The sequence below is a fragment of the Oncorhynchus kisutch genome, linkage group LG28 (assembly GCF_002021735.2).
Source record: "Oncorhynchus kisutch isolate 150728-3 linkage group LG28, Okis_V2, whole genome shotgun sequence".
NCBI classification, from domain to species: Eukaryota; Metazoa; Chordata; class Actinopteri; order Salmoniformes; family Salmonidae; genus Oncorhynchus; species Oncorhynchus kisutch.
In genome coordinates, this window is record NC_034201.2 from 2017354 (window position 1) to 2041274 (window position 23921).

The 23921-nt window shown below is 43.2% G+C and overlaps 1 protein-coding gene across 2 annotated transcripts in view; it reads left to right on the forward strand.

Annotated features, from left to right (window-relative positions):
- Positions 1-23921, forward strand: part of LOC109872555 (calcium-binding protein 8-like) — a 79743-nt gene that overhangs the window by 31307 nt on the left and 24515 nt on the right. The window contains exons 3-6 of one of the 2 annotated variants that reach the window (XR_004206060.1): positions 4575-4718; positions 10046-10158; positions 20767-20917; positions 22023-22145. Coding sequence is in view for 1 of the 2 variants with exons in the window: in XM_031808657.1 (XP_031664517.1) it covers positions 4575-4718; positions 10046-10158; positions 20767-20917 (408 nt within the window). In the remaining variant the exon portion in view is untranslated. The remainder of the gene's footprint in view (positions 1-4574; positions 4719-10045; positions 10159-20766; positions 20918-22022; positions 22146-23921) is intronic. The other variant, XM_031808657.1, reaches the window with a different exon arrangement.

Sequence of the window (23921 nt, forward strand, 5' to 3'; positions counted from 1 at the left end):
ATCATCATCTGTCCTCAGTTGCAACACTCACTACCGAGTTCCAAACTGCCTCTGGAAGCAACGTCAGCACAAGAACTGTTCGTCAGGAGCGTCATGAAATGGGTTTCCATGGCCGTGCAGCCCACAAAAGCCTAAGATCACCATGCGCAATGCCAAGCTTCGGCTGGAGTGGAGTAAAGCTCGCCGCCATTGGACTCTGGAGCAGTGGAAACGCGTTCACTGGAGTGATGGATCATGCTTCACCATTTGGCAGTTCAACGGACGAATCTGGGTTTGTCGGATGCCAGGAGAACGCTACCTGCCGAATGCAGAGTGCCAACTGTAAAGTTTGGAGGAGGGGGTAATAATGGTCTTTGGCTGTTTTTCATGGTTCGGGCTAGGCTCCTTAGTTCCAGTGAAGGGAAATCTTAACGCTAGAGCATACAATGACATTCTAGACGATTCTGTGGCATTAAAGGGGGGACCAATTCCATATTATTGCCCATGATTTTGGAATGAGATGTTCGATGAGAAGGTGTCCACACACGTTTTGCCATGTAGTGTATCTTATTATAGAGTTATTCTGTGACCAAACTATGACCTGTACTAAATGTCCTCTTGTGGTTCCAAGGTGTTTTAATGTTCCTAAAATGTTCCCAGAACATTAGTGGGATAACGTCTCGCCAAAATGCCAAAAAAGGACCTAATGGGAAGGTCGCCTAAAGTCTTTAGGATGTTCCCTGTTTGCTGGATAGAGTTGACTTCACAGGACTGAGTTACAGGGAAAATCCCAAGTGATGCTCTCTTCCTTATATAGTGCAGTACTTTCGACCAGAGCCATAGGTGGCTCTACATAAAGTGTTTTAACTGAGAGGAGTCTGTGGAAAAGCTGTAGGTGTTGCATGTAAAAGTGTTCCCTCTGAAAGGAGTGTGACTCCCCCATGGGTTGGTTAAATACAGTAAGTTACTGAAATAAACCACAACAGAGAGACGGGGGAAGAGAAGGCAGCGACAGAGAGAGAGGGGGCGGGGCAGGAGAGGAGAAGGAGATGGAGAGAATGGGGGAGAGAGAGAGAGATGGATACAAAGAATGAAGAAAAATAACATCTCAGCAATGGGAGTTAAACCCAAATGCTTCGGCAGTAAAAAATACTTCCAGTCAGTATTAGGCTTATCGTTGTCTTGTGTTTGATTGTCTGATGTTGAGACTTATCATTGTATCATGTTTGATTGGTTCATATTGATCGTGTGGTGAATGCAGGAATGGAGCTGTAGGGCAAATATGTCAGTTAAAGTTATTTTCCTCCATTCCTCCTGCCTTTTCCCCCCTTTATTTAACTAGGCAAGTCAGTTAAGAACAAATTCTTATTTACAATGATGGCCTAGGAACAGTGGGTTAACTGCCTTGTTCAGGAGCAGAATGACAGATTTTTACCTTGTCAGCTCGGGGATTTGATCTAGCAACCCTTCAGGTACTGGCCCAACTCTCTGACCGCTAGGCTATCTATCGCCCCGTAATGAGGAGTAATGAAAAGCAGCAAACGGAAGTGAGAGTGAGAGAGAGAGAGAGAGCGAGAAGCAGGTAATGAAATTGGAAGGAAATTGGAAGGCAAGAAGACAACATGAACAGAGCCAGTAATCATATAATGACTTGAATTAATGTTTGATTGTGGACTATTTCCATGCCGACAGAGATGGCCGCCTCGCTTTGCGTTCCTAGGAAACTATGCAATTTTTGTTTTTTTACGTGTTATTTCTTACATTGGTACCCCAGGTCATCTTAGGTTTCATTACATACAGTCGGGAAGAACTACTGAATATAAGAGCAACGTCAACTCACCATCAGTACGAGCAGGAATATGAGTTTCGCGAAGCGGATCCTGTGTTCTGCCCTCCACCCAGGACAACGGAATGGATCCCAGCCTGCGACCCAAAACAAAGATGTCGTAAAAGAGGGAAACGTAACGGTCTTCTGGTCAGGCTCCGGATACGGGCACATCGCGCACCACTCCCTAGCATACTACTCACCAATGTCCAGTCTCTTGACAACAAGGTTGATGAAATCCGAGCAAGGGTAGCATTCCAGAGGGACATCAGAGACTGTAACGTTCTTTGCTTCCCGGAAACATGGCTCACTCGAGAGACGCTAACGGAATCGGTGCAGCCAGCTAGTTTCTTCATGCATCGCGCCGACAGAAACAAACATCTTTCTGGTAAGAAGAGGGGTGGGGGCGTATGCCTTATGATTAACGAGACGTGGTGTGACCACAATAACATACAGGAACTTAAGTCCTTCTGTTCACCTGACTTAGAATTCCTCACAATCAAATGTCGTCCGCATTATCTACCAAGGGAATTCTCTTCGATTATAATCACAGCCGTATATATTCTCCCCCAAGCAGACACATCGATGGCCCTCAACAAACTTTATTTGACTCTTTATTTGCAAACTGGAATCATACATCCTGAGGCTGCATTCATTGTCGCTGGGGATTTTAACAAGGCTAATCTGAAAACAAGACTCCCTAAATAGTATCAGCATATCGATTGCGCAACCAGGGCTGGTAAAACCTTGGATCGTTGCTATTTTAACTTCCACAACGCGTATAAAGCCCTCCCCCGCCCTCCTTTCGGAAAAGCTGACCATGACTCCATTTTGTTGCACCCTGCCTACAGACAGAAACTAAAACAGGAAGCACCCGCGCTCAGGTCTGTTCAACGCTGGTCCGACCAATCTGATTCCACGCTTCAAGACTGCTTCGATCATGCGGACATACGCCTATTCGGTGAGCGAGTTCATTAGAAAGTGCATTGATGATGTCGTTCCCACAGCAACTATTAAAACATTCCCAAACCAGAAACCGTGGATTGATGGCAGCATTCGCGTGAAACTGAGGGAAAGGTGACCGGAAACATGACCGAATACAAACATTGTAGCTATTCCCTCCGAAAGGCAATCAAACAAGCTAAGCGTCAGTATAGAGGCAGAGTAGAGTCACAATTCAATGGCTCAGACACAAGAGGTATGTGGCAGGGTCTACAGTCAATCACGGATTACAAAAAGAAAACCAGCCCCGTCACGGACCAGGATGTCTTGCTCCCAGGCAGACTAAATCACTTTTTTGCCCGCTTTGAGGACAATACAGTGCCACTGACACGGCCCGCAACCAAAACCTGTGGACTCTCCTTCACTGCAGCCGACGTGAGGAAAACATTTAAACATGTTAACCCTCGCAAGGCTGCAGGCCCCGACGGCATCCCCAGCCGCGTCCTCAGAGCATGCGCAGACCAGCTGGCTGGTATGTTTACGGACATATTCAATCAATCCTTATCCCAGTCTGCTGTTCCCACATGCTTCAAGAGGGCCACCATTGTCCCTGTTCCCAAGACAGCTAAGGTACAGTGCCTTGCGAAAGTATTCGGCCCCCTTGAACTTTGCGACCTTTTGCCACATTTCAGGCTTCAAACATAAAGATATAAAACTGTATTTTTTTGTGAAGAATCAACAACAAGTGGGACACAATCATGAAGTGGAACAACATTTATTGGATATTTCAAACTTTTTTAACAAATCAAAAACTGAAAACTTGGGCGTGCAAAATTATTCAGCCCCCTTAAGTTAATACTTTGTAGCGCCACCTTTTGCTGAGATTACAGCTGTAAGTCGCTTGGGGTATGTCTCTATCAGTTTTGCACATCGACTGAAATCTTTTCCCATTCCTCCTTGCAAAACAGCTTGAGCTCAGTGAGGTTGGATGGAGAGCATTTGTGAACAGCAGTTTTCAGTTCTTTCCACAGATTCTCGATTGGATTCAGGTCTGGACTTTGACTTGGCCATTCTAACACCTGGATATGTTTCTTTTTGAACCATTCGATTGTAGATTTTGCTTCATGTTTTGGATCATTGTCTTGTTGGAAGACAAATCTCCGTCCCAGTCTCAGGTCTTTTGCAGACTCCATCAGGTTTTCTTCCAGAATGGTCCTGTATTTGGCTCCATCCATCTTCCCATCAATTTGAACCATCTCCCTGTCCCTGCTGAAGAAAAGCAGGCCCAAACCATGATGCTGCCACCACCATGTTTGACAGTGGGGATGGTGTGTTCAGGGTGATGAGCTGTGTTGCTTTTACGCCAAACATAACGTTTTGCATTGTTGCCAAAAGGTTCATTTTTGGTTTCATGTGACCAGAGCACCTTCTTCCACATGTTTGGTGTCTCCCAGGTGGCTTGTGTCAAATTTTATGGATATCTTTAAGAAATGGCTTTCTTCTTGCCACTCTTCCATAAAGGCCAGATTTGTGCAATATACGACTGATTGTTGTCCTATGGACAGAGTCTCCCACCTCAGCTGTAGATCTCTGCAGTTCATCCAGAGTGATCATGGGCCTCTTGGCTGCATCTCTGATCAGTCTTCTCTTTGTATGAGCTGAAAGTTTAGAGGGGCGGCCAGGTCTTGGTAGATTTGCAGTGGTCTGATACTCCTTCCATTTCAATATTATCGCTTGCACAGTGCTCCTTGGGATGTTTAAAGCTTGGGAAATCTTTTTGTATCCGTACATTTTTTTGTACACTCAATGTATGTGTGTCCCTGTGCAGAGATCCGGCAGGCGTTCCGGGTGCTGGACCGGGATGGGAACGGGTTCATCTCTAAGCAGGAGCTGGGCATGGCTATGAGGTCCCTGGGATACATGCCTAGCGAGGTGGAGCTGGCCATCATCATGCAGAGACTGGACATGGACGGTGAGACATAAGAATGAAAGACACACACACACACACACATTGGCCTATACTGTATGTAGGCACACACACTGAAAGTCTTAGTCTGTGATTTCCTAAACGCATTTTTCCAAGGTTAATGAATCAATTACACCTCCAAGTCTCAGCAGTGTGGGAGAGTGGGTTCATGCTGTATGTATACTGTGTCTGTGTTTGCATTAACCCTATATACCAGGTTCTTTGTGTAAACCACTCTGCATTAAACAGCTTTGACAAAATGCTTTGCGGATGACTGTGTGCACACACACACACACACACACACAAGCGCACACACTCGCACGCACACACACACACACACACACACACACACACACACACACACACACACACACACACACACACACACACACACACACACACACACACACACACACACACACACACACACACACACACACATAGGGACGGCTCCAGGCATAAGCGACATCAGCATTTGCTTAGGGCCTCCGACTGCTAGGGGGAGTTTAGGAACACAGTTCCTTTCTCAACTTATTGTTGAGAGTTATAATAGTAGAATGCACAAGGTGCAGTTTAGACATTTGGTTGTCCATCTGCAGTTTTTCTCTTGTTATGTTAGTCACCGATAGTCACTCAATTAGCATGCCAGCTAACAATTTTTTAATTGGTAAGTTAATATAGCCAGCTGTCATGGCCGAATACCAACCGGGCACTCAGAGCAGGTGCCCAGGGATCCTGACCTCCAGGGGTTCCCCATTGATTTTGTCAGTCACTCTCACTCAGATATAATTAACATGGAAAAAGTATTGGCAAAATGTATAGAATTGCAGGAAATTAGCTGTAAAACTGCAAATTCTTCTCTCTGCTCTATGGTGAAAAAAACGGGACCCCAAAAGGCTAAGGCCTGAACACACACACAGGTTGCTCTCTGAAAGGCAAATCTATGTGTGTGTGTATGTGTGTGTGAGTCAAATTACATTTTATTTGTCACATGCGACAAATACAACAAGTGTAGACCTTACTGTGAAATGCTTACTTACAAGCCCTTAACCAATGATGCAGTTAAAAATAATGATAAGAGTTAAGAAAATATTTACTAAATAAACTGAAGTAAAGAAAAGTAACGCAATAAATAACAACAACAAGGCTATATACAGGGGGCACCGATACCGAGTCAATATGCAGGTGTACAAGTTAGTCGAGGTAATTGAGGTAATATGTACATGTAGGTAGGGGTAATGTGTCTATGCATAGATAATGAACAGTGAGTAGCAGCAGCGTAAAAAAAGGGGGGTCAATGCAAATAGTCATATGATTATAGTACCAGTCAATGTTTGGACAAGTAACGCTCGAACTCCATTGACAGCAAAGCTAGGTGATCACGCACCAGCTGGGAGAAAGACGGCCCAGTCTCAGTATCTCTGAAAATCCCTGCTAGTGTTTGGAACATGTCAAATATGCCCCTGTCCACTGTCCCCACAGTTCCAGTTTGGCTTTGAATGAAGCCACTTTATCTGCCAACTTAGCATTTCGCTACACTCGCATTAACATCTGCTAACCATGTGTATGTGACAAATAAATTTAGATTTGATTTGATTTAAAGACAGTTGTCATTCTCCCCTGAAGTGACCGATTGAGTTTGTTGTGCAGGTTGAATAAGTCGCACAGGTAAGCGAGTTTTGCGACCCATTCCTCATCATTGAAATGTGCTGCCAGTGGTGACTTCTTTTTGAAAGAAATCTCTGCAGCAGCTCTTGTAACTCAAACACTCTGGCAAGTGATCTCCCCAGGATAGCCATCTGACTTCAGTGTATAAGAGAAGGTGTTTGTGCTCTGCGTCCATTTCCTCACAAAGCTGCCCAAACAGATGCGAGTTATTAAGGGCGTGTGCTTTGATGTGATTGATAACTTTAATAACATCATTCAATATGACGTTAAATTCAGGCGAAATTTTTCGGCTAGCCAGCATTTCTCTGTGCATGACACAGTGCTTAGACTCACGTTCAGGCTCAGCCTCTTTAACCCGGTAGTGAAACCAGACAGCCGTCCAGTCAAGGCAGCAGCCCCATCCCTGCATTCATCCAATTTTCCTGACACGTAATCATCCAAAGACTTGAAAAGTTCTGCGGCCGCTGTGTTAGTCGGCAGGACAGCGCACACAACATATCCTCATGCACATCATCCTGAAATATATATCACACATAAACAAGCAGTATTGCCTTGTTGTCGACATCGTTAGATTTGTCAACCTGGATTGCATACCACGGTGACTCGTTAATAAACAAATGAGGAACATTTGAGCAGTCTTGACACAACATTTTGAACAGCAATGCAATGGTTAAAAACTTTGCACGTGCACTGCTGCCACCTATTGGTTAATATCTGAATTGCATGTGGGATATAATAATATGTTATGGCCTTTCTCTTAGATTTCATGATGATGGTACACTTTTTAAAAAGTTTTGTGATTTCTTTGTATTATCTTTTACCAGATCTAATGTGTTATATTCTCCTACATTCCGTTCACATTTCCACAAACTTCAAAGTGTTTCCTTTCAAATGGTACCAAGAAATGCATGTCCTTGCTTCAGGGCCTGAGCTACAAGGAGTTAGATTTGGGCATGTCATTTAAGGAACAAATTGAAAAAAAGGGTCAGATTCTTAAGAGGTTTTAAGCCTCTAAACAATTGTGCCTCAACGTCCTCCGCTATTTCATCAATTCGCCTAGTGATGGTGGTAGCCGAAAGAGGAAGCTGTGATATCTTTTTAGCTGCAGCCTATCCTAAGAGTTCACGGCAAATGTCCTTAGCAGCAGGTAGAATCAGCTCCTTGCCAATAGTGAAAGGCTTCTTGGCCTTAGCAATACGGCTAGCCACTACAGTGCCTTGCGAAAGTATTCGGCCCCCTTGAACTTTGCGACCTTTTGCCACATTTCAGGCTTCAAACATAAAGATATAAAACTGTATTTTTTTGTGAAGAATCACAACAAGTGGGACACAATCATGAAGTGGAACGACATTTATTGGATATTTCAAACTTTTTTAACAAATCAAAAAATAAATTATTCAGCCCCCTTAAGTTAATACTTTGTAGCGCCACCTTTTGCTGCGATTACAGCTCTAAGTCGCTTGGGGTATGTCTCTATCAGTTTTGCACATCGAGAGACTGAATTTTTTTCCCATTCCTCCTTGCAAAACAGCTCGAGCTCAGTGAGGTTGGATGGAGAGCATTTGTGAACAGCAGTTTTCAGTTCTTTCCACAGATTCTTGATTGGATTCAGGTCTGGACTTTGACTTGGCCATTCTAACACCTGGATATGTTTATTTTTGAACCATTCCATTGTAGATTTTGCTTTATGTTTTGGATCATTGTCTTGTTGGAAGACAAATCTCCGTCCCAGTCTCAGGTCTTTTGCAGACTCCATCAGGTTTTCTTCCAGAATGGTCCTGTATTTGGCTCCATCCATCTTCCCATCAATTTTAACCATCTTCCCTGTCCCTGCTGAAGAAAAGCAGGCCCAAACCATGATGCTGCCACCACCATGTTTGACAGTGGGGATGATGTGTTCAGGGTGATGAGCTGTGTTGCTTTTACGCCAAACATAACATTTTGCATTGTTGCCAAAAAGTTCAATTTTGGTTTCATCTGACCAGAGCACCTTCTTCCACATGTTTGGTGTGTCTCCCAGGTGGCTTGTGGCAAACTATAAACAACACTTTTTATGGATATCTTTAAGAAATGGCTTTCTTCTTGCCACTCTTCCATAAAGGCCAGATTTGTGCAATATACGACTGATTGTTGTCCTATGGACAGAGTCTCCCACCTCAGCTGTAGATCTCTGCAGTTCATCCAGAGTGATCATGGGCATCTTGGCTGCATCTCTGATCAGTCTTCTCCTTGTATGAGCTGAAAGTTTAGAGGGACGGCCAGGTCTTGGTAGATTTGCAGTGGTCTGATACTCCTTCCATTTCAATATTATCGCTTGCACAGTGCTCCTTGGGATGTTTAAAGCTTGGGAAATCTTTTTGTATCCAAATCCGGCTTTAAACGTCTTCACAACAGTATCTCGGACCTGCCTGGTGTGTTCCTTGTTCTTCATGATGCTCTCTGCGCTTTTAATGGACCTCTGAGACTATCACAGTGCAGGTGCATTTATACGGAGACTTGATTACACACAGGTGGATTGTATTTATCATCATTAGTCATTTAGGTCAACATTGGATCATTCAGAGATCCTTACTGAACTTCTGGAGAGAGTTTGCTGCACTGAAAGTAAAGGGGCTGAATAATTTTGCACGCCCAATTTTTCAGTTTTTGATTTGTTAAAAAAGTTTGAAATATCCAATAAATGTCGTTCCACTTCATGATTGTGTCCCACTTGTTGTTGATTCTTCACAAAAAAATACAGTTTTATATCTTTGTTTGAAGCCTGAAATGTGGTAAAAGATCGCAAAGTTCAAGGGGGCCGAATACTTTCGCAAGGCACTGTAAGTATGATGCTCTCAGTGCAGCCACGTTTGTTAATGCGGTGGCTTCCAAGACTTGCTTCTGTCCTTCTTGTTCACGTTTTCTTCTTTCTTTCTTCTTTCTTTCTTCAAAGAATTCAACAGGTTTGTCTTTAAGTGCAGGGTGCTTGGATTCGATGTGTCGAAGCAGTTTTGAGGGCTTCATTACCTCGTTAGATAGCCTATCTCCACATACTACGCACAGGGGGCTAGGAGCATGTGAGTCACCTGTCGCAATAAAGCCATATTTTAGGTAGGACTCATCATATTTTCTATTGAATGAGGCTTTCTTTTTTTTTAAAGTCTCAGGCTCTGCTGTCTCTGTATTATCGACATCGTCATTGGGCCTTTGATCTCTCTTACCCCTTCCGAAGAATCTCTCCAGCGACGTTTGTTTGTTCTTATTCATGTCAGCTAACGTAGCTAGCTAGTCCAAAGTTGGCGGGCAACACAGCTCACACAGACCGTGATGAACTCATTACACAAGTTCAAAATCTGTAAACTGTGTGGGTGTGACAGAGATCATTAGAGTGGTGAGAAAAAGACGAACAGACTGCACCAAGTTCAATGTATTTACTACACAAATAGCATATAATTATATACAATTATTATTTGATTTTACCGATTAAAACCATTTAAAATTAATGTATCCTTTCCGTGCGGCCCGGTAGAGAATGTGCCCGGGGGTTGGGGACCGGTGGTCTACAAGACTGTGTGTGTGTGTCTGTCTGTCTGTCTGTCTGTCTGTCTGTCTGTCTGTCTGTCTGTCTGTCTGTCTGTCTGTCTGTCTGTCTGTCTGTCTGTCTGTCTGTCTGTCGGTCTGTCTAGGTGATGGCCAGGTGGACTTTGAAGAGTTTGTGACGATACTGGGACCCAAACTTCTGTCGTCTGAGACCAGAGAAGGTTTCCGAGGAAGCACCATCGATAACATCTTCTGGCAGGTAGGACCACATAGTCCTCTCTTCTCTTGACTTCACTTATCTTCTATTTTCTTCTGCCATATCCTCTTCTCTCCTCTTCTCTTCAGTTCTGGTCTCTTGGGCCAAAACTGGTTGAATCAACATTGTTTCCACCCAATTTCAACCCAACAATTCAATGTGATGATGTCGAATCAACGTTGAAAACTGATTGGATTTTTTTAAAGTCATCAATGTAAGGATGTCTTTGCCCAGTGGGTTCTCGCCTCTCTTCTCTTCTATTTTCCTGCTCTTTTCTCAAATCAAATTGTATTTGGCACATGCACTGAATACAAGCCCTTAACTAACAATGCAGTTTTAAGAAAATAACCCCCCTCCCAAAAAAATTAAGATATAAGAAAAACAAATAATTAATGAGCAGCAGTAAATACCAGTAAGTAAGTACCAGTTCAGAGTCAATGTGTCAATATGCGGAGGCACCGGTGTCGACGTAGTTGAGATAATCATGTACATGCAGGTAGGGTTATTAAATTGGCTATGCATAGATGATAACAGAGAGTAGCAGCAGCATGGGGTGGGGGTGGGGGTGGGGGGGATAGTCTGGGTTGACATTTGATTAGCTGTTCAGGAGTCTTGTGGCTTGGGGTAGAAGCTGTTTAGAAGCCTCTTGGACCTAGACTTGACGCTCCAGTACCGCTTGCCGTGCGGTAGAAGAGAGAACAGTCTATCTCCTTTCTATTCCTTTCTCTTCTCTTTTCCTGTCCTCATTTGCTCTACCCCCTTTCCTTTCATCCTCTTCTCTTCCTTTCTTATTTTCCAGTCCTCTCCTCTCTTCCCCTCTCCTCTCTCCTTTTTTTCTCCATCATCTCTACCCCTTTTCTCGCTTTTTGGTGTCTCCTTTATCTCATTTCCCCAAATCCCCATATCCTCCTCTTCTGTTCCCCTCTCCTCCTTCTGCCCCTACTCTCCTCTTCTCCCTCCCTCTGTGATGGCTTCTGCAGTCAAGGCACGTGGAGATGCTTGCTCAAAAACCTGTTTTTGATAGATATTAACACACACACAGAGATAGAGACCCCATACCTTTGCCATTTGTCCCATGGTGATGGGGAAAGGGATATTTGGACCCATGTCTTCAAAGGAAAAACACATGCCAGGGTGTGTGTGTGTGCATGTGTGTGTGTGTGCGTACATCCGTGTGTGCATGTGTACAGTCTTCAAAGTAATTCTAGGGGGGGTTTCTGCGTCAGAGAAAGGAGAGAGAAAGGAGAGCTTTCGGGCTCCCAGAGTGATGCAGTGGTCTAAGACACTGCATCTCAGTCCAAGAGGCGTCGCAGTACCTGGATCGAAACCAGGCTGCATGACATCCGGCCGTGATTGGGAGTCCCATAGGGCAGCGCACAATTGGCCCAGCGTCCTCCGGGTTTGGCTGGGGTAGGCCTTCATTGTAAATAAGAATTTGTTCCTAACTGACTTGCCTAGTTAAATAAAGGTTACATTTTTTTCTCTCATGTATTTTCCAGTCCTCTCCTCTCTTCCCCTCTCCTCTCTCCTTTCTTACCATCATCTCTACTCTTTGTATTTCTGTTTCTTCTCTTTTTGATCTCTCCTTTTTGTCCCATGATGATGGGGAAAGGGATATTTGGGCCCATGTCTCCAAAGTAAAAAGACACGCCAGGGTGTGTGTGTGTGCATGTATGCGTGCGTAGTGTATTTCAATTTACTTCTGTTCAGCGAAAATATGTGTTTTCGGGGAAAGTTAAACAAAACTACTTTTAGTTCAGTGGTTTTTGCTGCATTATAAAAAGGGTTGAGATAGAGAGAGAAAACAAGGGAAAAGGGAAGACAGAACAACAACTGAGTGACAGGCAGAGAGTAGACACACGGAGAGAAGGGGGCATGGAGAGAAATGTTTTATTAAAGACAGAAAGGGAATAAGAAGCAGAAAGGGAATGAAGCATGAAACACACTGAGAATCTTACTGCCAATAGACTGCTGATAGGTACTTATCACAGTGGGAGACCGTTCCTTCTCTTGCTAGAACATAAGCGGTACCTGTTGATTGCCAACACGGTAGCGACGAACCTACCGATTCGTACTTGTAAAATCGCAATGCTCGTCAGTGGCCAACAACTTGACTTTGAGCCAATCAGAGAGCACGATCCCCCACGTGAGGAGACAACAACAAAAAATTGGGGGAAAAGAAGGCATTTTCTCTGTGCATCCACGGATGAGCTCATCACACTTTTATGCAATGTAGGCTAGGGGACGGTAGCTAGCTAAATGCACAGACATAATGCACGCAACCCTAAATACTTCCTCCAAGCTAGCTAACCAGTGTAGCTAGTATTGACATAATTAAAGCACAATGGATTGGCTAGTTTCCATGAAACAGCTGCCTGTGTTAGCTGCTGAGTTAGTGCATTATCCTTAGCTAGGTAGCTAAACTCAGCAAAAAAAGAAACATCCCTTTTTAAGGACCCTGTCTTTCAAAGATAACTCGTAAAAATCCTCGCAATCTGGTACAGTAATAGTGTAGACCGACCTAAAATCAATAAATTATCAATTGGGCATACTTGAACTTGTTAGTAAAGAAATAAAGGCGATGAAGGCGAGCCTCTAAATGAGTGATGAAAAAGCTGCGACAATGGAGAAAGAAATAAAAACAAGCTAAAAGGTACCGTCAATACTATTTAAACGGACGCTAAAGAACATAAAAAGGAAAATATGTCTCTGAGATACAGACTAGATCTATGGGAGAAAATCTGGTACTTACTAAGTATTAAAGAAAATGAGGGAGAAGATCCTGAAAGTGTGGTGAAATAATTCCTTCTTACAGCACTACAGATCCCAGGCGATACTGTCTACAAAATCAAACGCTAACATGTACACCGTTTCGGATAGAGGAAAGCAATACGAACTCCCACTCGTTGCCAAATTTGCATTCTTTAAAGATAAAATAATGTTTGACTAGAGACTCGCTGGCAGGAAAGTAGGAATGAATGATCAGTCCCTGAAGAAATTGTAGACCGGCTTAAAGTTCTGTAACCACTCTTCAAGGTGAATAGACTTGAAGGGAATCGTGTAGCTCTCGTAGTCGATAAACTGTACATTGGTAACAAACTGTTCCTGAGACACCAAGACTGTATTGTAATAGAAAAAAATTGTAAAACAATAAAATACAACAATTGATAAAGAAATAAACTACAAATACACTATACCATTCAAGATAGGGAATGTTGTAAAATAATTAGTATTCAACTTTCTATTCATAGTATTAATAAATAGATAAGACAGTGTTAGAAGAAAGGATCATTGGTGGCGCAGTGGTCTACCAGAGATTCTGGGTTCGAGCCCAGGCTCTGTTGCAGCCGGGCGCGACTGGGAGGCCCATGGGGCGGAGCACAATTGGCCCAGCATTGTCCGGGTTAGGGAGGGTTTGGCCGGCAGGGATATTCTTGTCTCATCGCGCACTAGTGACTCCTGTGGTGGGCCGGAGCTCACACATTGGTGCGGCTGGCTTCCGTGTTGGATGTGCATTGTGTCAAGAAGCAGTGCGGCTTGGTTGGGTTGTGTTTCGGAGGACGCATGGCTCTCGACCTTCTCCTCTCCCGAGTCCGTACGGGAGTTACAGCGATGAGACAAGACTGTAACTACCAATTGGAAACCATGATATTGAGGAGAAAAAAAGGGGTAAAATAATAATAAATAAATATTTTTCTAATTATATAAGGAACTGGAACACGAAAGTATTCAAAAGCCTGAAATGAGGTAGGAATCAACATGGTAGGGATAAGAACACAGCAAACAGAGTACATAGAATGCACAGCATGTGGGTATGTGCAGGTGTATTGTGATGGAAGGTTTGTGTTTGGAAAAGTATGGAGTTGAGTGAAAAAGGAAAATGGTTGCAAATGACAGAGCCAGCCCGTTTGTGCCTGCGAGCAGTAGTTGTGACAGAGAGAGCTTTCAATTCTGTGCAGATATATGATATATTTGAAAATAAGTTTATTTATTGTCCTATCATGATGGAACAGCCCCCAACCCTATACCCTAGACACCCACCTGACCGACCCACACACTAAGGAGAAGTCCTTATCTGTTTAATAGGCTTACTGCAAGTAGCCTATATAATACGCAGCCAAGAAAGATAAGCGCGTTCAGAGACCCACTAACGCAGCACTGCCCCCTCAAGAGTCTGATTCTGCCTGGCAGGGTTGGTCCAACAAAGCCAAAGCCCCCAAGGAATTTCTCAAATCTGCTAATAAGAACCTTGATGACCTTGTACCTAGCTGGTGGGGATTCCGGGGATGCCCCCACCCAGGTAGTGACAGTGCTGGCAACACTAGCTGCAGTAACCCATGGGGAGGGGGGTCACACTTGGACAATCAGAGAGGGGGCAAATTATTGTGGCCCTGGTGGCACAAAATAATCAAATGGTCTGACTGCACAGAGATGCTTTGAGAAATGGTCACAACAATCAGTGTGTGTATGTTTCAGGCTACGGGGGGTGTATCTGAGCTCCATCACTTCGGACTTGACGTTGGATAATCAAATCTCCCCATTCTTGCTCAATTTTGCATGCCTTCTCAAACAGCTACAACTGTATATGCATTGGCACATCAAGTCTTCTCTTCAGCTGGCCTCAGGGATGGAACATCTGAAACTTGTGGTTGTTTGTGGGAGTGTGTGTGTATGTGTGTGAGTGTGTGTGTCCCACATCTGTTGCTATGGGGTAATGATGTTACGGACAATACAGGATGAATCTTAATAATTGTTTGGCAAAATAATAATCGCTTGGCAAAAATGTAATTGTTGTATTGCCAACTTTGTTATAGGTAACAATCCTTTGTGTGAACTGCCTAATGTCACTTTGCTGGAGTCTAGAGCAAGCACCATCATATGGCCTACCTGTACGCAGCAGAGATTGCAGGATTGGATGGAAAGCATGATCTGTCTGTAGCCTTTTCCTTTCTTACAAATATCGTAATTTATTTGCCAGAATATTTTACATCTTCATTCCATAGTTATTAAAGGTAGTGCCATGTTTCAGCAATCTTTAGACATATAGCCAGTACCACCACTGAGGTATATCATTATTTTTGGGGGGGGCACATGGGGAGTGTGGTTGAGTCAGGTTGGAGACCTGAGGCACCTCCCCGTGCTTACCTTGGAGAGCATGTGACTGGTCAGGCCCCGTGCTATGGGGTGATGTGCACTGTGTCTCGATTGAGCATTCACAGGCCGGTGTGCTCGGTGCCAGCGTCCTGCATTTGCCGGGTGGTAGTGGGCATCCAGCCAGAACGGGTTGTGCCAGCTCTGCACTCGAGACCGCCAGTGCGCCTTCACGGCCCAGTGTATCAGGTGCCTCGGCCAAGGAAGAAGCCTCCTGTATGTCTCCCCAGCCTGGTGAGTCCTGTGCCTGCTCCCAGAGCCAGGCCTCCTGTGTGTCTCTCCACTCCAGGCAAAACCTGAGAAAATTTAACAAGAGCTTTCTGACCCAGTGTATCCGGTGCCTCCAGAGACAGCCTTCAGCCCGGAGCCTCCAGAGACGGCCTCCATCAGACGAGCGTTACAAGTCCACACATCTGTAAAATACTTATCATTAAAAAAACAATATTGACTTGTCGATCCAGGGACAACAGGAATGTCAACCACTTGGAGAAATCAGGACAAGAGTCTTGCAAAAGGTTAAAAATAGCCCTGTAAGACACCTGCCTGGTAGACACCATTCTAAATCAAATAAAATTGTATTTGTCACACACATTTAGCAGATGTTATTGTGGGTGTAGCGAAATGCTTCCGTTTCTAGCTCCAACAGTGCAGTAATATCTAACAATTCACAACAGTACACACAACCTAAAAGCAAAATAATGGAATTAAGGAATGTATAAATATTAGGATGAGCAATGTCCGGGTGGCATAGACTAAAATACGATAGAATATAATACAGTATCAAATCAAATCACATTTTATTTGTCACATACACATGGTTAGCAGATGTTAATGCGAGTGTAGCGAAATGCTTGTGCTTCTAGTTTTCGACAATGCAGTAATAACCAACGAGTAATCTAACCTAACAATTCCAAAACTACTACCTTATACACACAAGTGTAAAGGGATAAAGAATATGTACATAAAGATATATGAATGAGTGATGGTACAGAACGGCATAGGCAAGTGTCGTGGAAATTTCCTCTATTTACCAAATCATGGGAGCAAACCACACACACAAGTCAGAGTTAAAAAGTCAAAGTCAGAGTTAGTTATAAAAGTACATCTTTAATCATCTTTAACATCTTTAATCATATAAGCTCTATAGCATTTTGACTTTCAACAGTTCAGTCAATCTCTAATGAAAAGTTGAGAGTCCCCACACAATGGCAAAATGGGATCCTTTATAGCAAAGATCACACATAGTCAGACAGCATAATTCATTGTTCAGCTTTGTCTCCTTTCCCAAACCCCAGAACTATAAACCAATCCTCCATATCAACAGACATATATCAAATCGTCATTTAGATACAACCCACTCTAAATACAAAATACAAACTCCTGGACAAACTCACGGAGAGGAGAATGAGGCTATAGGTTAAGATAGAAACAACATTAGAGGGAGCATAGAATGATTCCAGACACTGCCACCCTCCTTTCTCAACTGGGAAAGGTAGGGAGTAAAAGATATGTTTACACATGATGACACTTTGACCTCTCCCCTCTCAGCGGCCCATGCAACTTAGTCTTGACATAGAACAGATAACTGCAACCTCGCCACAGTATTATACAAAAATACCATTCTGATGAGAATTAACTTACAGACATTTGATGAATATAAAACATCTTAGATATGTTACCAACAAATTCGGAATCTTCCACGACACAAGATGCAGTAGATGGTATTGAGTACAGTATATACATATGAGATGAGTAATGTAGGGTATGTAAACAAAGTGGCATAGTTTAAAGTGGCTAGTGATACATGTATTACATAAAGATGGCAAGATGCAGTAGATGATATAGAGTACAGTATATACATATGAGATGAGTAATGTCGGGTATGTAAACATTATATTAAGTGGCATTGTTTAAAGTGGCTAGTGATACATTTTTACATCTATTCCCATCAGTATATACATTTGAGATGAGTAAAGCAAAAGTAAGCTAATATTATTAAAGTGACTAGTGTTCCATTATTAAAGTTACCAGTGGTTTTAAGTTTATGTATATGGAGCAGCAGCCTCTAAGGTTACGTAACCAGGTGGAAGCCGTTTAGTGATGGCTATTTAACAGTCTGATGGCCTTGAGATAGAAGCTGTTTCTCGGTCCCAGCTTTGATGCACCGGTACTGGCCTTGCCTTCTGGATGATAGCGGGGTGAACAGGTAGTGGCTCGGGTGGTTGTTGTCCTTGATTATCTTTTTGACCGTCCTGTGTCATCGGGTTCTGGAGGGCAGGTAGACAGCGCCACCCTCTGGAGAGCACTGCGATTGCCGGCGGTGCAGTTTCCTTACCAGGCGGTGATACTGCCCGACAGGATACTCTCAATTGTACATCTGTAAAGGTTTGAGGGTTTTAGGTGCCAAGCCAAATTTCTTCAGCCTCCTGAGGTTGAAGAGGTGTTTTTGCGCCTTCTTCACAACACTGTCTGTGTCTAAATGCTCCCTCTCTCTCTCTTTGTTCTGTCTTTTAGAAGCCAGCGGACAGCAAGTCAAACGCCTATCTGACTGTGATTGATGTGTCTATACACCCTGTCTGTCATCTAGCTCTGTTGACAAGCATACATGCACGGGAGCATGCACGCACAAAAACACACACACACATACATTCACATTCCTTCACACTCTTCACATACACTGCTGCTACTCTCTGTTTATTATCTATGCATAGCCACTTTACCCCTACCTACATATTACCACAGTTACCTTGACTAACCCGTACCCCTGCACATTGACTCGGTACTGGTACCAATTGTATGTACCATCATTATTGTTTGTAAGTAAGCATTTCACGTTAAGATCTACACCTGTTGTATTTGGTGCATGTGACAAATAAAATTTGATTTGAAACAACACACTAACACTGTAAATCAGCCCTAATGAAACAAGCTTTTAGAATCACAAACGTGTGTGTGTGTGTGTGTGTGTGTGTGTGTGTGTGTGTGTGTGTGTGTGTGTGTGTGTGTGTGTGTGTGTGTGTGTGTGAGTGTGTGTGTGAGTGTGTGTGTGAGTGTGTGTGTGAGTGTGTGTGTGTGTGTGTGTGTGTGTGTGTGTGTGTGTGTGTGTGTGTGTGAGTGTGTGTGTGTGTGAGTGTGTGTGTGTGTGAGTGTGTGAGTGAGTGAGTGAGTGAGTGAGTGAGTGAGTGTGTGAGTGTGTGAGTGAGTGAGTGAGTGATAAGATCAAGCAGTCTTGCTGCATTATTGCAGAATGCTCTGCAATGGCGTCTCCATTCTGCTATTATACCACTGGCAGGGCTGTGATATTGTAAGTGGAGGAGATATCTAATGGATTGTGCCTGCATCCCAAATGGCACCCTATTCACTACTGCACTACTTTTGACCAGAGCTCTGCACTATATAAGGAATAGTATGCCATTTGGGCTGCAGCCTGTGTGTGTTGTGATAACAGCAGAGAGACGGAAGGGATATTGAATAGTGTGATTAGAGTGTTATTACAGTATTACTGGCCCTTATTGTCCTATTGTACTGTCTAATGGCCCACAACAATGTCACACAATTCCATTTGTAACTATTTATCTATTTATTTTTCTTTATCACAGTTTATTTTTAATCGGTCAGCAAAATAGAATAGACACAACCCATTAATGAATTGATCAATCAATCAGTCACATTTTACATTGCAACAACTGAAAACTGACCTGGACTTAAGCCTCTCCAAAAAGCAAACCTAGGGCAACAGTAACAAGGAAAACCCACCTAGGTAGAGAGGCACCTAGAAGGAGAGAGAGGCCGACTTCAGAATGGGAGCAGTAAAGTTATGAAACATTAAAGGTATCCTTTTTAGATAAAACTATACTAAATACTTGTCACCAAATATTTGATTTAAGCACACTATTTTGCAATGAAAGTCTACAGTAGCCTCAGCAGCACTCTGTAGGGTAGCACCATGGTGTAGCCGGAGGACAGCTAGCTTCTGTCCTCTTCTGGGTACATTGACTTCAATACACAACCTAGGAGGATCATGCTTCTCACCCCCTTCCATAGACTTGCGCCGTAATTATGACAACTTCCAGCGGGGTTCCTCCAACCTATCAGAGCTCTTGCAGCATGAACTGACGTGTTGCCCACCCAATCAAAGGATCAGAGAATGAATCTAGTACCGAAAGCATAAGCTACAGCTAGCTAGCACTGCAGTGCATAAAATGTGGTGAGTAGTTGATTCAAAGAGAGAAAAAGACAATTAAGAAGACGCAAGAGAGCGAGCGAGAGAGGGCTAATTTTCATTAGCTATATTTCGTAGTATATATTTTTTTCTCTTTCACTCTCACTTGCAGCTCACTAGTTTGGCCTACTCAAACACCCGGCTCAAACAGAGAGGGATGCTATGTTAGTTGATGCTATGATAGATGCTATGCTATGTTGATAAACATACCTGAATTTGTCCAATATAAACTCTTGTTTGCAACTGTTGAACTAAGGATTAAACCCTATATCAGCTAGCTGCAGGCAAGAGTATGCAATGCGGCATTGAATGTGTAACTGTCTCTCATCTTGATTACAAAAAATGCACCTAAGTTGTAAACTTTCATTCATAGGCTAGGTTGTAGCAGGGAGTATCATGTATCATGTAGTAGCCTAAACCTATCGATGTTACATTGAGCTGGGTGAATGGAATATGAATGACACTCATCCAATATGCTGCAATAGAAATAAGGCCCTGCTCATAATTTTTTTTATCATCCTCCCTCATCTTAAACAGCAGCGTCTGCCACTGCAGTACAGGTATACCTCTAGGCCATCCGTCACTCCACATGCATATTTTCTCCTCTCTTCTCCTTTGGGTCATTCTTACCACAGTGGAAGGGGAACAAAAGAGTTCTCTCTCTCTCTCCCTCTTTTTATTTTTCTCTCTCTCTCTCTCTCTCTCTGTATTTGCTGTGTCAAACTGAGTGAATAGATTGTGTTTCACAAGGTAATAGGCATGCAATTGTGAATTGGGGAGAGGGAGGCAAGGACAGGAGGGGAGTTTAAAGCTCCCAAAAATGAAATGAATGAAAAATTGAAAACGTCTGACACTCAGACTCTCTATTGATTGGAATGAGACTTCACTCACTCACTCACGCACACATACACACACACACACAAATGAGAGTAAAAAATTATATAATATGACCTTGGAATGTATCTGCATAGTACTGTCATTTTGTGTGCATATATCTTCAACTCTTCAACTCTTACAGTAAGTGTGTGTGTGTGTGTGTGTGTGTGTGTGTGTGTGTGTGTGTGTGTGTGTGTGTGTGTGTGTGTGTGTGTGTGTGTGTGTGTGTGTGTGTGTGTGTGTGTGTGTGTGTGTGTGTGTGTGTGTGTGTGTGTGTGTGTGTGCATTCATGTATGCGTGTGTGCGTGTTTGGGTGCATGTGTTCCTGTGTGCTTGCGTGTGTGTGTGTCTTGCCCCTGCAGTTTGACATGCAGCAGATGTCTCTTGATGAGCTGAAGCAGGTTCTGTTCCATGCGTTCCAAGACCACCTGACAATGAAGGATATCGAGAACATCATCATCAACGAAGAGGAGAGCCTCAATGAGACAGGGAACTGCCCCGAGTACGAGGGAGGTGAGGGGGGGGGGGCAGAGAGGGAGAGAGATTTCCCCTACCACATAGAAGAAGGATTTCACAATATCCAGTTAGAGATACTACATTTTCAGTCTCTGGGCTCGGTGATCTCAACGCCAGGACTGAGGTGAGGTGGACTATCTAGAATCAGAAGGAAACACCTATCTATTTGGAAAGGCATCTCTCTACAATTGAACAAATCCCCATTCACAGAAAGAGTTATGATAGTGTGGTTAACAAAAGTAGGAGAGAGATATTTCAGCTCTGCAATGGTCTCAGTATATACTGTATAGTGTTAATGGTAGTACAAGGGGTGACTCATTGGGCCGATTCACATACAGCTCTTTGCTAGGGAGACAGTGTGGTGGACTACTCCATAACCGATATTCCACCTCAACATAAGAATGCATTTACAGTCATGCCACAACTTGCCCTGTCGGATCACTTCCAGATCACATTAAACCTTAAGGAACTATGGAGTCAACCAAAATCCCAAATCAGAAACCATATCTATTCAATCTCCCTCCCATTTATAAATGGAAAAAGACCAGTGACAGATCATTTGAGGCAACATTAAACAACGGTGAAATTGATAACTTTCTGAACCGCTTTCAGTACATCAAATTGAGTTATAGTAAAGAAGACATTAATTTGGCAACGTGAATAAAATGAAATATTTGACAAACTTGCAACACAATTATGTCTTAAAAAGACTAATGTGTGGAAAGGGTTCACACAGTGTCACTACTTCATAGGAGAGGCATTTGAATGTAAAAAAACAACAACATTTGATTGAACAAATGCCTTTTTGAACATGTGAACGTGTATCTAATCTGTAAATATAATTCAAATGTGAACTCACGAATCTGTTTCGAAACAGAGAAATACAGAACCGTAACCTACCCATGATTGTTTGAGATAATGAGGGGCCGGGACATTCGCGAGAAATCCATTCTGTCATGCAAGGCTTCTCTGTCAAATGGCAAATTCTGCTCTATGCTACCACGAATATTTGAAAGATCCTTTGGATTTACGAATGTTTTCATCATGGACAACATGCAAAGTGTAGCTACAGCTTTCTATAACAGTGTTGTCCTGAATACAGCTGCTGGTATCGACACAGCTCTGTCATCTGTGGCAAAAGCAGTCAGGACTGGTTGAAGCCGATTGGGAAGGATTATTTTGGGAGTGTTTCAGTCAGCTGTGAATCATCAAAATCCATACACAGGTAAGAGTCTATAGTTAAAACGCTGAGATAGCTACATGTGTTTATACATTTTGTCGTTTCATTGCTGGCTATTGTTAGCTATATGCAGTGCATTCGGAATGTATTCAGACCCCTTCCCTTTTTCCACATTTTGTTACGTTACAGCCTTGTTTTAAAATGGATTTTAAAAAATCCTCATCAATCTACACATAATACCCCATAATGACAAAGTGAAAACAGTTTGAATTTTTTTTTTTTGCTCATTTAAAAATAAAAACAAAAATATATAATTTACATAAGTATTCAGACCCTTTTCTATGACACTCAAAATTGAGCTCAGGTGCTTCCTGTTTCCATTGATCATCCCTGAGATGTTTCTACAATTTGATTGCAGTTCACCTGTAGTAAATTTATTTGATTGGACATGATTTGGTAAGATACACACATGTCTATATAATGTCCCAGAGTTGACAGTGCATGTCAGAGCAAAAACCAAGCCATGAGGTCGAAGAAATTGTCCGTAGAGCTCCGAGTCACAGATCTGGAGAAGGGTACAAAAACATTTCTGCAGCATTGAAGGTCCCCAAGAACACAGTGGCATCCATTATTCTTAAATGGAAGAAGTTTGGAACCACCAAGACTCTTCCTAGAGCTGGCCGCCCAGCCGAACTGAACAGAGCTCTGACAGAGCTCAAGAGTTCCTCTGTGGAGATGGGAGAATCTTCCAGCAGGACAACCATCAGCAGCACTCCACCAATTAGGCCTTTATGGTAGAGTGGCAAGACGGAGGCCACTACTCAGTAAAAGGCACATGACAGCCCGCTTGGAGTTTGCCAGAAAGCACCTAAAGGACTCTCAGATCAAGAGAAACAAGATTCTCTGGTCTGAGTAAACCAAGATTGAACTCTTTAGCCTGAATGCCAAACGTAACGTCTGGAGGACACATGGCACCATCCCTACGGTGAAGCATTTTGGTATCAGCATCATGCTGTGGGTGATGTTTTTCAGCAGCAGGGATTGGGAGACTAGTCAAGGTCGAAGGAAAGATGAACAGAGCAAAGTACAGAGAGGACCTTGATGAAAACTTGCTCCAGAGCGCTCAGGACTTCAGACTGGGGCGAATGTTAAACTTCCAACAGGACAACGACCCTAAGCACACAGCCAAGACAACACAGGAGTGGCTTTGGGGGAACTCTCTGAATGTCCTTCATGGCAGCGACGCTCCCCATACCACCTGACAGAGCTTGAGAGGACCTGCAAAGAAGAATGGGAGAAACTCCCTAAATACAGGTGTGCCAAGCTTGTGGTGTCATACCCAAGAAGACCCAAGGCTCTAATAGCTGCCAAAGGTGCTTCAACAAAGTACTACGTAAAGTCTCTGAATACTTATGTAAATGTGATATTTACGTATTTTCAATCATTTCTAAAAACCAGTTTTTGATTCGTCATTATGGGGTATTGTGTGTAGATTGATGAGGGAAAAAAACTATTTAATCAATTTTAGAATAAGCCTGTAACATAAAAAATGTGGAAAAAGTCAAAGGGTCTGAATACTTTCTGAATGCACTGTAGCTAGCTAGCTAGACAGTACTGCGCTTAATGTTGATTGCTGATGTGCCAATCCATGCCATGGAAATAGCTACTGTATCGATTAGCAAGCTAATCAAACTCCATGTTACATGGAGCTCCCAAGTGGCGCAGTGGTCTCAGGCACTGCATCTCAGTGCTTGAGGCGTCACTACAGACACGCTGGTTCAAATCCAGACAAGTCCCATAGGGTGGCGCACAACGTTGTCT